Below are 16743 nucleotides of genomic sequence, written 5' to 3'. Positions count from 1 at the left end.
AACCATGTGAAAATTGAGATTTATTTTTACAGAAATGTGTTAAAATGTCTTTTGTTCACTTACTACGAAGCTGAGCTTTCTATAGAGTCTCAGATGCAATCAAGGTTCTCGGATGGAGGCTCAGCTCAGCTTAGGTTCTCTTCAAAACAAGGTCATGTGGTTGTTGATAGAGTGTCTGTTCCTTCAGCTATAGAGGCAGTGGCTCTTTTAAGAGCAGCAAGAGAAAGAGAAGAGACTTTAGCTTCCAGTGTTTGAGCTCAGGAAAGCCCAAAACTAGCTTCCCTGAAACTAGTTCACTTGGTGATTCAGGCTCTCAATTACTTTGACAAAATCCCTTCATCTTTGGCATATAATGAACTTAATCACTAGGATCATATTCATTCTCTGTGGTTGCACAAACACTCAAGGTGATTGGAGGTTCTAGCAGTGGGCAATCTGAGGGCTGTTTGGAATTTTGCTTATCACCGTCATCATCATCCCTTTTCATCTCTCTCATCCTCCTTCCCCTCCTCCTCTTTCTCCCCGCATCCATCCTTGGTTGGGCACAAGGCATGGTTCTGAGGGCTTTCTATCTGCTGTACCACTGAGTCAGACTCCCAGTACCTTGAAGAATACCCATGTGTCATGGACAACATTTGCTAATCCAAGTATTTGCTGCCAAGATTTTTTTTTTTTTTTGCCACTGAGATGTATATTTTTTTCCATAGGTTTATCAGACAAGGATCTTGAAGACATCCTGGGAGGTGGGGGATACAAACCTGACAAGAATAAAGGTAGGAGTATTGCTTTGTCTGATAACAGACTGCATTTTCCTTAAAATGTTGACCATTTGGCCTCCAGGTAAAGCAAGCCATTCTTAGCCTCTGGAAAATCAGGCTCAGACATTTGCATTTGTAAGGTGGAGTGGTCTCTCATTCTTGTGGGTGGAGAAGCTGCCCATTTGCCTTGTTGTTTTAAACCTAGGTGCTTCATGAGCTACCAAGGAGACAGCCTGCCCTGCTTGGAGAGCCAGTTTTCTATGCAGTGTGAGGGTTGCCATGTTAAGTAAACATTTTTTTTAAAGACTTATTTTTTATTATATGTAAGTACACTGTAGCTGTCTTCAGACACTCCAGAAGAGGGCGTCAGATCTTGTTCCGGATGGTTGTGAGCTACCATGTGGTTGCTGGGATTTGAACTCAGGACCTTTGGAAGAGCAACCAGTGCTCTTAGCCACTGAGCCATCTCTCCAGCCCTTAAACAAACATTTATTTTTATTTTTTATTTTTTTATTCAATGTATTCTTTATTTACATTTCAAATGATTTCCCCTTTCCTGGCTCCCCACTCCCCGCAAGTCCCATAAGCCCTCTTCCCTCCCCCTTTTCCCCCATCTACCCCTTCCCACTTCACTGTTCTGGAATTCCCCTATACTGCTGCACTGAGCCTTTCTAGAACTAGGGGCCACTCCTCCGTTCTTCTTGAACATCATTTAATATGTGGATTATGTCTTGGGTATTCAAAGTTTCTAGGCTAATATCCACTTATCAGTGAGTGCATACCATGATTGGTCTTTTGAGACTGGGTTACCTCACTTAGTATGATGTTCTCCAGCTCTATCCATTTGTCTAAGAATTTCATGAATTCGTTGTTTCTAATGGCTGAATAGTACTCCATTGTGTAGATATACCACATTTTTTGCTTCCACTCTTCTGTTGAGGGATACCTGGGTTCTTTCCAGCTTCTGGCTATTATAAATAGGGCTGCTATGAACATAGTGGAGCATGTATCCTTATTACATGCTGGGGAATCCTCTGATTATATGCCCAGGAGTGGTATAGCAGGGTCCTCTGGAAGTGTTGTGTCCAGATTTGTGAGAAACCTCCAGACTGATTTCCAAAGTGGTTGCACCAACTTGCAATTCCACCAGCAGTAGAGGAGTGTTCCTCTTTCTCCACATCCTCGCCAACATCTGCTGTCTCCTGAGTTTTTGATCTTAGCCATTCTGACTGGTGTGAGGTGAAATCTTAGGGTTGTTTTGATTTGCATTTCCCTAATGATTAATGATGTTGAACATTTCTTAAGGTGCTTCTCAGCCATGCGAAGTTCTTCATGTGAAAATTCTTTGTTTAGCTCTGTACCCCACTTTTTAATAGGGTTATTTGGTTCTCTTAGTTCTACTTTCTTGAGTTCTCTGTATATATTAGATATTAGCCCTCTGTCGGATTTAGGGTTGGTGAAGATCCTTTCCCAATCTGTTGGTTGCCGTTTTGTCCTCTTGACAGTGTCCTTTGCCTTACAGAAACTTTGTAGTTTTATGAGGTCCCATTTGTCAATTCTTGATCTTAGAGCGTAAGCTATTGGTGTTCTGTTCAGGAACCTTTCCCCTGTGCCCATGTCCTCAAGGGTCTTCCCCAGTTTCTTTTCTATTAGTTTCAGTGTGTCAGGTTTTATATGGAGGTCCTTGATCCACTTGGAGTTGAGCTTAGTACAAGAAGATAAGAATGGATCGATTTACTTTCTTCTGCATGCTGACCTCCAATTGGACCAGCACCATTTGTTGAAAAGGCTATCTTTTTTCCACTGGATGTTTTCAGCTCCTTTGTCGAAGATCAAGGAGCCATAGGTGTGTGGGTTCATTTCTGGATCTTCAATCCTATTCCATTGATCCGCTTGCCTGACATTGTACAAATACCATGCAATTTTCATCACTATTGCTCTGTAGGAATGTTTGAGGTCTGGGATACTGATTCCCCCAGAATAGTTTTAGCTATCCTGGGTTTTTTGTTATTCCAGATGAATTTGAGAATTGCTCTTTCTAGCTCTATGAAGAACTGAGTTGGGATTTTGATGGGGATTGCACTGAATCTGTAGATTGCTTTTGGCAAGATGGCCATTTTAACTGTATTAATCCTGCCAATCCACGAGCATGGAAGATTTTTCCATTTTCTGAGGTCTTCTTTGATTTCCTTCTTCAGAGATCTGAAGTTCTTGTCATATAGATCTTTCACTTGTTTTGTTAGAGTCACCCCAAGATACTTTATGCTATTTGTGGCTATTGTGAAGGGTGTCATTTCCCTAATTTCTTTCTCAGTCTGCTTATCCTTTGAGTATAGAAAGGTATTGATTTGCTTGAGTTGATTTTGTAACCAGCCACTTTGCTGAAGTTGTTTATCAGCTGTAGGAGTTCTCTAGTAGAGTTTTTTGGTCACTTAAGTATACTGTCATATCATCTGCAAATAGTGATAGTTTAACTTCTTCCTTTCCATTTTGTATTCCTTTGACCTCCTTATGTTGTCTAATTGCCCGAGCTAGTACCTCAAGTACAATATTGAAAAGATATGGAGAGAGGGGGCAGCTTTGTCTAGTCCCTGATTTTAGTGGGATTGCTTCAAGTGTCTCTCTATTTAGTTTGATGTTGGCTACCAGTTTGCTGTATATGGCTTTTACTATGTTTAGATATGGGCCTTGAATTCCTGTCCTTTCCAAGACTTTTAGCATGAAAGGATGCTGAATTTTGTCAAATGCTTGTTCAGCATCTAATGAAATGATCATATGGTTTTTTTCTTTGAGTTTGTTTATGTAGTGGATAGCATTTATGGATTTCCTTATATTGAACCATCCCTGCATCCCTGGGATGAAGCCTACTTGATCCTGGTGGATGATTGTTTTGATGTGTTCTTGGAATTGGTGGGCAAGAATTTTATTGAGTATTTTGGCATCGATATTCATAAGGGAAATTGAAATTCTCTTTCTTAGTTGGATCTTTGTGTGGTTTTGGTATCAGCGTAATTGTGGCTTCGTAGAAGGAGTTGGGTAGTGTACCTTCTGTTTCTATTTTGTGGAATAGTTTGAAGAGTATTGGTGTTAAGTCTTCTTTGAAGATCTGATAGAATTCCACGCTAAAACCATCTGGTCCTGTGCCTTTTTTTTTTTTTTTTTTTTTTTTTGGTCAGAAGGCTTTCTATGACCCCTTCTATTTCTTTAGGGGTTATGGGTCTGTTTAGGTGATCTATTTGATCCTGATTTAATTTTGGTATTTGGTATCTGTCTAAGAAATTGTCCATTTCCTCCAGATTCTCCAGTTTTGTTGAGTACAGGATTTTGTAGTAGGATCTGAAGATTTTTTGAATATCCTCAGTTTCTGTTGTTATATCTCCCTTTTCATTTCTAATTTTGTTAATTTGGATACTGTCTCTGTGCCCTTTGGTTAGTCTGGCTAAGGGTTTATCTATCTTGTTGATTTTTTCAAAGAACTGGCTCCTGGTTTTGTTGATTCTTTGTATGGTTCTCTTAGTTTCTACTTGATTGATTTCAGCCCTGAGTTTGATGATTTCCTGTCTTCTTCTCTTCCTGGGTGAATTAGCTTCTTTTTGTTCCAGGGCTTTCAGTTGTTCCATTAATCTTCTAGTGTATGCTCTCTCCAATTTCTTTTTGGAGGCACTCAAAGCTATGAGTTTTCCTTTTAGCACTGCTTTCATTGTGTCCCATAGATTTGGATATGTTGTGCCTTTATTTTCGTTAAATTCTAAAAAATCTTTGATTTATTTCTTCCTTGACCAAGGTATAATTGAGTATTGTTCAGTTTTCATGTGTATGTGGGCTTTCTGTTGTTTTTATTGTTATTAAAGACCACTTTTATTCCATAGTGATCTGATAGGAGGCATGGGATTATTTCAATCTTGGCTACTAACTTATGACCCATATTCTCCTGAATTTCTTTAAGTGATTTTTGTGTTTCCCTTGTAAGGGCTTCTAGCTTTTGATCATTTTTTCTCCTGAATTTCTTTAAGAGATTTATTTATATCCTTCATGTGTTCCTCTAACAGCATCCTGACCAGTGATTTTAAATCCAACTCTTGTTTTTCTGGTGTGTTGGGGTATCCAGGACTAGCTGTTGTTTGAGAATTGGGTTCAGATGCTGCCATAATGCCTTGGTTTCTTTTAGTCACGTTCCTATGTTTGCCTTTAGCCATCTGGTTCTCACTGCTGTTAGATGGTCTTATTGTCTCTGGCTGGTGATTCAACCTATTGTGGACCTTTAGGTCTATTTCCGCAACACTGGCACAGATTACTGATATGCTGTCTTCCTCTTTTGTACCTTTGGAGCCCTGTTGAGTCTTGCCTCAAGAAATGTTATACTTGGGTTGTCTCAGTGAACCAGGTGTTCTCAGACTGCTCTGTCATGGCGTGAAGATGGTGGCGGAGAGTCACTCCCTCTGTTGATCCTCACGTAGGACACAGGACCCACGACCAGCTGGCTGGCAAATGAACCGCCTATGTGCTCAGGTCCTGGGCGCAGGCAGACCTCTGGCAGTTTGCACCCCCAGAGATCTTAAGCTCGGGTTAATACAGTACCTAGTGATGCTTTTCTACCCCAGCAGGCAGCAAAGATGGCCGCGGGGAGACACTCCCTCTGCTACTCTCCACATAGAACACAGGCCTTATGACCAGCCACCTGGCAGACAAACCACCTATGTGCTCAGGTCCTAGGTGAGGGAGGACCCCTGGAGGTTTGCACCCTCAGAGATCTTAAGCTCGGTTTAATACAGTACCTAGTGATGCGTTTCTGCCCTGGCAGGCAGCAAAGATGGCCTCGGGGAGTCACTCCCTATGCTGCTCTCTATGTAGGACACAGGCCCCAGACTGGCTGGCTGGCAGAGGACCAACCTATGTGCTCAGGTCCTAGGCACAGGCAGACCCCTGGCGGTTTGCACCCCCAGAGATCTTAAGCTCTGGATAATACAGTACCTAGTGATGCTTTTCGGTCCTGGCAGGTAGCAAAGATGGCCGAGGGGATTCACTCTATCTTGTGTCTTAAGCAAACATTTTAAAGAAGCCCATAACAAATCAGATCTTTACAAAATACCTTTGGATTCTATTTCCCTTCCCACGAAGATCCATGCTTCATTCCTATTAGACTAGAGGAAGTAAAGACTGTCTGTGGGATGTATTGTATGAGAGAAGAATCTATTTTCAATTAAAAAAGACAAAAAAATCTTACATCCTTCTTCACTAGGCCCTAGCCCTGAGCACTGTTTATCAGCTAATAGAATTCATTTTTACTGTAAAGATCAATAAATTTCAATGTAGCCATCCCTGAAGTTTGACTGTGTCTAAATGTATAAGAAAACTAAACCACGGCATCAGACTCTCAAGAAGTTTTGATCTAGTCTGGCTGGCAAAACAAAACACAAAACAAAACAACCAGCCCAAAAGCCAAAAGACATTTGCATTTGTATTAAAAAATAATTTAGTCCAGGTAAGAGTTTTAAAATGGTTCAGGAAAACTCCTGTGTACTCTTCATCCAGCTTCTCCCAAGGAGCGTCTATTGCAGAACTAGAGGAGGTGGTTCTAAATAGGAAGTCGACATATGTACAATAAAGTCACATATTGACATTATGGAAATTGTGTCAAATCTCATCTTATATGCACTGCTATGAATACATGTGTATGTGTGCTTGAGAGAGAGTGAAATTTTATCACATGTGTAGATTTCAGTAGCCAATACCACAATCAGGGAATGATTATCATAAAATCTCTTCTGCATGCTGTCTCTGAGTAGTCATATCTTTCCCAAGCCATGTTTGTAGTTCTCCCATAGATAGATTTTTCAAATTGGCTCTTAAGCATAGGGTGAGACATCTGAGTCTTGTGGTGTGGCAAAAAAGTTCCCGTTGGAACCCATAGGCGTAACATGCTGCAAGTGTAACCTCTGACATAATTGCTCGTGACAAGATGTTGGAACAATAAGTTGTAGTGTTTGAAACCTTTTGTTTATTATTCCTTGTTGTGATGGAAAAATTGTAGCAGGGTGACTGTATCAAGACCCTTATCCCCAAGTGCTGGCTGAAGTTTAACATTTGCTTTGTTCTTGCAAGTACCGTGCCTTTCATATGGGAACAGTGTTCTCTGTTGCATAAAATGTACCCTCGTCACATTTGTCCCCAGAAACACCTTTCCAGATGGTGTCATCTCTAGGAAAAAGCCCTAAAAGCCTCTAAATAAAACTTCCAGGTGTCAGGAGAACATGGAGCATTTAAAGGGCAAACCCAGCAAATGAGCCAATTACTCCTGGGTGACAATTGGTATTTTCAGATGGGGAGAGGAGGGCAGTAGTTACGTCTGTAAGCATGCACAGGAATGAAAGCCTGAATGACAGGCCAGGGGCTTTTCTTCATTAAACGTACTTGTTTTAGCAAGGAAGAAGTGTTAGGAACTTCTTTAATTAGACTCATATTGCAGCTTGTCTTGTAAAGACTAATCAATTGTTGGCTCTAGCTATCCCCCACCCCGTCACCATAGGTGTCAGGAAAGAAGACCAGAGGGTGAAGCAGGAACATGGCTGAGATTCACAGACACCATCTCTTCCACCAAAACAAGCTCATGATGGGAGTGAAGGGGAAGCATCACATTTCCATAAATTATAAACTCAATTAGTGTGCTTCTCCAACTCGATTCTTTATGACATAGTTTCAGTTATTCTAGAGTGGATTTCTGAAGTAACATATTATCCGTTGTGTATTTTTTCCTCAAGACAGTGTTTTTGACAGACTGTCTGGCTCAAAATGAGTTCATAGCTGAGTCCCCTAGCATCTCTTGAAGTGAGTGACAGGTAAATCCTCCATTCTTCCTCTTTCCTTGGCCTTCCTAGACTCAGACTGTTGCCATTTTTCCAATGGCCTTATTCTTTTCCTAGTATGGATAAAAGAAGATTCAAAGAGGTTTCTTTACAGTTGTTTCCACAATATTTCTGGCTTTAACATGGGGAAATACAAGCCAGATGGTCCTACTGTTCTATAGTGTAGAGACACATCAGAACCCACAGCCCCTCCGACACATCAGGGAGTGGGCCATGAACATAGGGGGTTTGCTGAGCTATTCTTAATAGATACCATTGGGTGTTTTAACATATATAACAGCATGATATCTATGGAACATTCTCAGTTTTGTGGTAGGAAATGGACAAACATGGCTGTGAGAGGTTTTGCAACAGCAAGAATATATTCCCTGCTTGTTAGCCCAGATACTTTGTTCTGACATAGTTTTTCTGTTTGGTTTTATTTAGTAATTGTAAGTCATTTGCAGCAATATCTTTCCCCCTTTTGTTTATTTTTTTCTTGGCAGGGTTTTATTTTATAGCCCCAGCTTGCCTGGATGTCAAGAGCTTCCTGCCTTAGCCTTCCAGGTTCAAGGGTGGCACCATCATGCACAGCTTTATTTACTGACTTTAAAATATATATATACTTTTCTTGCTACCTTTTTGAGACAATAAAAGTACATTTTAAAAATATTTGAAAGCTCTTGCTGTGTCTTGCTGGAAGTCTGGGACACTCACAATGTCCTTAAGCACTTGAATACCTCCCCAACGGTTGTAGACATAATCGCTCTGCTGGTCCATGATTCTCTGTGTCCTTGACAACTGGATGCATCAGGCACTCACTGTGAGCCACGAGCTGGGCTGCCGTCAGAGAAGGGTAAACGCGTGCCTTGTGTCCCTGTCTCTCTCGGTAAGTGGCTCTGTAGGACTCAAGGCTGACGTCTATATGTGCATTGTTGTCTTTGTATTTGAGATGTTGAAAGTCTGACATCTCTGTTGACAACAGAGCTTATTCACAACGTCTTAATCCATTCTCTTTCATTATAATAGTATGTCCAAGGCAGAGTAATTAATGAAGGAAGATTTCTTTTTACCTCACAGTTCTGGGAGCTGGGAGACCAAGATTGGTGGTTACATCTGGTGGGGACCTTACGTTGCATCTTAACATAGCAGAAAAGCAAAAGGGCACAGACTCATAAGAACACAAGAGCAGGCTGTCTTTGTAACAGCCTGTTCTTGTGGCAACTAACCCAATCCCAGGACAAAAGCATTACACTGCCACATTGGCAATCGACTTTCACTACAAGTTTCCATGGGGATAAGATGTATTCAAACCACTGAGCAAAACTTCCTTCCTGAAGTAATTCCTCTTATTCTATGGGGGCCATCCAAGTAAAGGTGGTTGCTATAGCTACAAGGTCCTTATAACTACAGGAGCACTATCATTGTAGTAGCACTCTGTGTAGCAATGACAGTCAGTATAGTTACAGCCAGGGTCTGTAGAACTAGGTAGTGTGTGTCTCTATCTGTGTGAATAAGTGTGTATTCTAAAATCAAATTACAGTTTAATGTATACCATAGAAGGAAAATGTGGGCTGTCCTTGAACTTGAAGGAGGCTTGACTATATGCTAGATTTACATATATTTGTTTTCATACCCACATATGCTATCCCCTTAAAAACCAATGTCTGTTCAATAATACTTAAATTATTTTCTCTGTTATGTAGACTATTTTGAAATATAACAGTGACACTTGATTTATCCTGTCTCCTATTTTGTGTAGTGGTTCCTCTAGCTTGTCAACTGTGCATAATGTTTTGAAAACCATCAGGCCAAATATGAAAAGCCACAGTTGTTTCTGTCAGATCAATTCCTAGCACTATAATTGTTGGGCCACAAGATGCATAAGTGACATTACCAAGTGATTTCCCATTAAGGTGGCACCAATCTCCATTTCCCCTGCTAGGAAGTAAGTAGGTATCCATTTCCCCCAATACTAACCTCAATCCAGCAAGCATTATATTTTGTAGTCTTGGTGAATTCAGTCAGAACCAAGCATTTGTCCTGGTCATATTTTCACTTCCTTGAATCGATGTGTTTTTAGAAAGTCAATATATATTGTGATCTCAAGTTTATGTCCTTGACCCAGTTTTTTCTCCTTGTTTTATGACAATTTATTTTATATTGGTGAGCCCTTTTCCATATATTACCAAACATTTTACTTTATTATTTTCCAGTTGATGGACTGCTGGCCCAAAGATCATAATGAATGAAGTATGTTGCAATGAACATCTGTATACAAGTACATAGAAGACTTTACACAGGCATAGTTTTTAACTGTCTTGAGTATGTCTGGGCATTGGCATCTGCTCTGCATCTGCTAGGGCCTCTGCTGGGTCAAGGAGTGCTAAGGAGAATCAGTTGTAAGGCAGAGCAAACATGCTTGTGTCTCTCTTCCTCTTCTGATAAAGCCCCAGAACTCAGTCTGAGAGCTCCATCCCCATTACCTCAATTGTAGTTATCTCACAAAGGCCTCACTTTCAAATATCATTGACACAGGACTCTAAAGATCAAGTTTCCTGCACACATGAATTCTGAGGAATACATTCAAACCATAGTGATCTAGAAGTAATATTGTTAGTTCATGCCATAACTTTATGTTTCATGTTTTCAGGAGCTACTAAGCTTTTCCCACAGAAGCTGGTTTTTTTCACATCCCTACTAGCAATGGATGAGAGTTCTGTTTCTCCACTTTCTTGTTAGACTCTTCCCTTCTTTTCCTTTCCTCCCCGTTCTACAGTGTGAGAATGTGTTGGCATTCTGAGCTTCATTTGCATTTTTCTGCTAACTAATTAAGTTAGCCCTGTCTCAGATACATATTTGCTAGTATCTTGTGAGTTATCATTCCACTTTTGTTTATCATTGGTTTGTTTTGAGACAGAACCTTATGCTGTCGCCCTCTCTGGCCTCCAGCTCTTTACTAGGTGCACATTGCGGCCTGAAGAACTTTGACATCATGGGTGTACTGGCTTTCCCCATTTTCTCCCCATCTCACGCTTGTTTTGTTTTTGAGACTGTCTCATTGTGTAGCCAAGCAGCGCTGGTCTGGAACTTACAACCCTTCTGTTTTAGCCCACTCTGTGCAGGAATTTAAGTGTGTGCTACCACATCCAATTCATTGTATTTATAATGTTCTTTGACAAAATTCAGTGTCTGTCTCTTTCTCTGGCTCCCGTGTTCTCTCACTCACTTGCTAGTTCTTGCTTATGCTTTTACTATTGAAGTTCTTACTTTTGATAGAATCTTTTCTACTGTACATTTCTGGCTCTATAATCGTATTTAAAATCCACATAGTGCTCCTAAGATACTATAAATACTGTCTTGAAATGTTTTATGGGCATATGGTTTTATCCATTTCATTTTTATTGGAAACTCAGGTTCATGGACTATATTGAGTTTTTAAATACAAGTTGATTCTGTCACTAGTCCTGATATTCTCTTTTGCACACTGAATTTTGTAGAATAGCTTGGTTCAGCCTATACTGAGAGAAAAATGACTGGCACTCAGAAGCCAAACAAGGATGAAGGTCGTGATTTTAATCTGAGTAATTGCAATGGATATAAGCTGAATAGCGTCTCCCCCCCCCCCCCCCGTGTGTGTGTGTGTGTGTGTGTGTGTGTGTATGAATGTATGTTCAAGAGGGCACACTCACGTGTACATGCACATATATTATTCATATATGTGGAAGCTAAATGTGAATGTTAAGTGCTTTTCTCAGTCACTTTCTACGATGTTTTTTGAGACAGGGTCTCTCACTGATCCTTCAGCTCACTGATTTGGTTAAGCTGGCTCTCCATACTCTATCTTAAGATGAAATGAAGAAAAATGGAATTACTAAGTCTAAACTTCAGAAATCTAGTGACTTGAACACATCCACAAAGGGTGCCTATGTAGATGCTTAGCTTTACCCTTATCAGGGACTAGAACGGCAGGGGAGATTGGTGACAGGCTACTACAGGTCACAACTTACTGCTGAAATGCCAATGCTAAATGCTGGTGCTCTGCTGGGTGTGGCCAGGCAATACATGCCTGCAAGTCTCTCACTCTAGAGGCTAACACAGGAAGACTTTGAGTTTCAGGTGGGTCCAAACTACATCCCCTGCCTCAAAGCTAAACCAAATCAAACCAAAAATACTACTGTTCTCTTTATATTTTTATTTAATTGTTTAATTATCTATGTGCTTGGGTATTTTGCCTGTAAGTTATTAGGCCACTTGTGTGCCTGGTGCCCAGGAACCTAGAAGATATGTTGGATCCCCTGGTACTAGAATGACATGATTGGAAACCACCTTGTGGGTGCTGAAAGTTGAACCTAGGTCCTCTGAAAGAGTGCCCAGTTTTCTTAAACTCTTTTAGTAAATACGAAACTAGAGGTTTTTACAAAATGCTTAACTGGAAGATTCAGCTCCACATAGTAACATAACAGACTCTTCAAAAATAGATGAATTTTTTTGGGGGGGGGATTTTTAAGCTCATAGCAAAAATGATGAAAACTACTAATTTCTCACATTCCACCCTGTCCTCACTACATCACCACACTGTCCTCACTACAGTGACATATTTCTATACTTAAAAACCACAACTCTTTGCTTGAGCAAGGGCATGTCATTGCTCATGTCTTCCCACATTCTAGAGGAGTCTCTCCTAAGAAATCCCCCCCCCCCCCAAACCAATTCTGCCAGTGAGTGTTAGGTACCAGGAAGAGGGTGCTATAAAAACAATAACCTCAGGGCCAGTTAGCATTCTGGGGTGGGTCTTGTTGTTTCTCATGAAGTTTCTTTCTAGAAATTGGGGAATGGGTTAAGGGGTGGCTGCTCTGGGGAAGTGTGTGTGTGTGTGTGTGTGTGTTAGCACTATAGTTTTGCCATGTGGTGATAGTATATCACCATAATTAGATAAAATATTCTGCCATGATGATCTCCCTCCTATGACCCTTAGAAGCAGGGCTAACATCCTTCCCACATCCATCCTCCCCAACCTCTGTTAGCATTAACCAGTTTTGCATTGCTATGTTTAAGAATTTTTTTAAATGTGAAAATATTAGATATGGTTTTTACATGTTTGCATTTGTCTATGCTCCAACTCTTGTTTGGTGTAGATGTACAGGAAATACTTGGTGTAATTTGCAATCAGGTTTAACTGCTTTTTGCTAATCTGTCAGATGAGCGCCTTGGCTCCCCCCTTGTAAGGGAGGGCTGCTAAGCACAACTGCCCCTAGTGATAGGGAAGAACTAAACCTGAAGCCAGAGCCTAGAGAATATTGTCTGTGACAAGGGCTCAGTGTATGGAAGTAACCATTTCAATAGGCTTTATGAGAGCCCTCGGCGGCTGCTCATGGGGTCATAGGGGTCACAGGGGTCATAGGGGTCATAGCAGACACTAAGTGCTTTTGTCCTTTTTCCAGGTGGTGGTGGTTATGGCAGTGACGATGACCCTGGATCTGGTGGGTATCTATGGCCCAAAATTTCTATTAGAATCACAAGAAAAATAATGCTGGCCTACTCCAGTCTTAGAGCTGCTCTTCCCTGCCCTTCCCCAAATGTTTCTATTAGTAATCTTTCCATCACCATAAAGTACTAAAGATATATAATTTAAAAGAAGATAAAACTTCGGTTTTGAATTTGGAAGTTCCAGTGCATGGTTACTTTCGCCCACTGCCTTTGCACCTGTGGAGATGTGGGTCATCATGGCAAACACCAAGGCTGCAAAGGCTGCTCACCTCAGGGGCTCCTAGAAATAAATACTGGCTATAGAACAATCCCTGAAATCCCATTCCTTGTTGAGGGTGGAGACCTCATGATCCAATTATTTCTTAAAGGCCCTACTGGTCCTACTGCTGCATAAGGGGCAGTATTCAAGCTTTTGTGTGTGTGTGGGGGGGAGGGAATTGTTCACATCCAAACCACTGTAGTTATCAATATCATGAGGCACATCGCAGAGAGGAGTAGCCATTGAGTGGAAGTACCATGAAATCTTAGCCCAGGTCATTATGATGCTTTGGGTATCTATGGCATAGCTCTTCCACGTGGACTTGAAGGTTAATGGACATCTGAACCAGCATAACTTGCGCCTAACAGAGCAGCAGAATCCTGGACTTTGTGGCCTTGTCTATTCAACTCCATCCATTCTTCATGTCCAGGCATATCGACAGAAACTGGCACCATTGCAGGTGTGGCCAGTGCCCTTGCTATGGCCCTGATTGGAGCTGTATCCAGCTACATCTCCTACCAGCAGAAGAAGTTTTGCTTCAGCATTCAGCGTAAGTACGCACCTGAACAGGAGAAGGGGCCCAGGCAAGTTCTCAGCCCTTCCCCAGGCTACTCAACACCAGTAGGTTTCCTAGCAGGTACACCTTTACATCCTTAGGGGCAAATTTATGAGAAACTAAAGATGATCCTGGTCTGGAAGAACACATGGGGTCATACTATGTGATCCTGATTTTATAGGCATCTCAGCTAGAAGAGGCCATACTTCTGTTGGGATAAACCCGGTGAGCACTGTGCTGTTTTATTTCCCTAGAATAGGAGGAACCCCAATAAATCCTTGAGGCCTCAGACCATACCCAAGGGGATGTTGGGCCTTCAGAGGCCCAGTGCCACCAGCCCCCTTTCCTGCCAACCAGAGTCTCTTCAACATGGCAGTGAGCATCTTCGGGTCCCTTTTGATTCTGGCGGTGCCCCTTTCTGATCTTGATGTCTTGATATGTCAATATGTGGGTGCCCTTTGCTCCTCCTCCAATCAGATCATTTAAACTATATGAACTCATGAGTTATTTTAAGGAGTAGTGATAAAAGAGAAGTAATAGAGTGATTTTTCATTACTGCCCTCTATGTGCTAGAATTTTAGAAAACAGGTGGCTTTTCTTGTGGTCTGTAGCCACCAGTGAGACACCTGTCAGTAAATCAAATAGTTGCGGAGGTTTTCCAGTCTTAGAAGCCTATCGAGACACTGTGGGAACAAGCCTGTGAGGATGAATCTGTTGGTTTTAGTACCACAGCACCAATATGCCATTGCTTAAGTGGAATGGCTTTAGTTCAGGGCTGACAAGTTTTAGTTCCAGGGAGAGGACATGACTCAGTCATACTTGGCCCCTCCTAATTAAAGAATCCTTCCTCAGATTCTTTGATTTTCTGGGAAGCCTAGGGCCATCTCCTGTTTCTTCATGTCCTGGCTGTGAGCCTCTGCTCCTTGTGGCACCTGGACCTGAGACTCCCAGGAAATTAACCCGGATCCTGGTGTGCTTTGAGTGTGAGCATAACGACTTTCTCTTCATCTGACCTTATTGCCTTTTTCTTTTGCTCTTCTAGGACATTCTTCAAGGATATGCACATGTGCATAATCCACATTGGATTTGGTGGTAGGGTGGTTAGGAACAAGGAAATATTGCTAATGAAGTCTAGAATTTTCTTATCTCTGCCTGCTCCCCTCAACTACAAAGCAGACACTTTCTAATTGATGAAAAATGTGTTGTCCCACCCACTGATGGTTTACATTGGGCCAAGGATGACACTGGACCTAGTAGAATATTTGGGTCCCAGGTTGTACATGGTGTTGGGAGGCAACTCCATCTGTCGTTCTCCTAAGCTGTGCCTGGAACAAGGAGATGAGAAGATGTTATAGTTCCTGCCTTCTCCAGCCTCATTCTTGGTGCCTTTGAAGATGAAGGGGGCATTGGGGAGTTTCTGTTGTAGATGCCTGGCAGCTCTTCCCCTGCCCTCTCCCCCAGCAGGCAGGTGGCCACTCTTGGGGCTGCAATCTTTATATAATCTTATCAGGGAAGGAATATGGTCCTGGTCTAAGGATATTTGAGGAGAACAGTTCTGCTTCCTGCTGGCTAGACGGGGAAGGAGAAGGTTGGATAAATGTTCTCAAGATGGCCTTGTAAAAAGTTATAAAGATAACCACGAGCTATGTACAGGTTAAGTTGGAAATTAACTAGGAGAAACATACTACTCTGTATGACCTGTCAAAATGATTAATGCCATTTAGCATATACTTTTTGATAATTTTCAGCCAGTATCCTGTGCAGTGATGTTCTTAGTGATGGGCAGGCCTGCAGAACAGCTAAAGGCCTGGTTCTGCCTTCACATTGCTGAAATGCTAGCTTGGCTGGAAGCACTACCTCAGGACCATTTGTGCCATGGTTTTCCCATTTTTACTCCTCTTATGTGGTCAGAGGAGCCAGTCTAGGCTTGGGCCTTAACAATGAAAGGGTCGTGAGTCTCTCCCCTCCTCAGGCTATACCAGAAAGCTTCACTAGTGAGCAGTCTTACCGTGTTCATGCTGTCCAAGGCTCTTGTGGTTTCCATGACAGAACAGCTGTGATTTCAAACAACTGAAACTTGTTTTCTGAGCTAGATTGCTGGCTCACACCTGTCTCCCAGTATTAGTATATCTGAGGCAAGAACTTTGCTGTGTGATTTCCATGGCAGATCATGCTATAATGTGGGTTCTGGGCCAGCCTGGGCTATAATGTAAGGTTTTGTCTTACAAACAGGAACCTGTAGGATCATGCCCCCTGAAGAGACCCCATCTTCCAGCTTTCAGGAAATCCAGGTGTTCCTTGGCATGTAACTACATTAATGCCGGCTCCATCTTAAATTCTGAATAGTCATTCTGAGATCCTTAATAGTGTCAGCAAAGACCCCTCTCCTAAAGAAGGTTAAATGAATGAGGTGATAGAGTGTCGATAGGGATGGGAAGCTGAGCAGAGCTTCCTGAGGTGGAGGGCAGCAGCCACAGGAAGGAGGGAGACTGGGAGAGTGGGCGCAGCCCCACACAGCCCACTTGCTTTGTTAGTCATGGACGTCCGGACAGCTCCCACGTTGAACAGGCTGAGTGGGCAGGCTGATCATTCATGCCGGCCTTGGAGCTTGGACCCCACTGTCTCTCCCACTCCATGCTGGCGGCCTGGGAGCCCTGCCGCACCCACTTTCCATGAGTCCCAAGCATGCTTCCTCTTCCTATTGCCTGTCCACTGATAGGCCTTCCCCACCTCCCTGATGCTGTCTTCTTACACTTTGCGCTTTCTCATACCTGGACTTCCCCAGGTTCCCTGATGACTACGAGGTCACAGCTCAGGCCCTGAACTGAATGTGGCATT

The 16743-nt window shown here is 42.2% G+C and overlaps 1 protein-coding gene across 1 annotated transcript in view; it reads left to right on the top strand.

The window, feature by feature from the left end:
• Window positions 1–16743, top strand: part of Cd99l2 (CD99 molecule like 2) — an 88765-nt gene that overhangs the window by 66156 nt on the left and 5866 nt on the right. Inside the window, exons 5-7 of the mRNA XM_052170139.1 lie at window positions 708–773; window positions 13045–13083; window positions 13780–13899. Of these exons, the coding sequence (XP_052026099.1) occupies window positions 708–773; window positions 13045–13083; window positions 13780–13899 (225 nt within the window). The remainder of the gene's footprint in view (window positions 1–707; window positions 774–13044; window positions 13084–13779; window positions 13900–16743) is intronic.

This window comes from Apodemus sylvaticus, chromosome X (genome assembly GCF_947179515.1).
Source record: "Apodemus sylvaticus chromosome X, mApoSyl1.1, whole genome shotgun sequence".
NCBI classification, from domain to species: domain Eukaryota; kingdom Metazoa; phylum Chordata; class Mammalia; order Rodentia; family Muridae; genus Apodemus; species Apodemus sylvaticus.
This window is presented reverse-complemented; position numbering and strand designations above follow the sequence as displayed.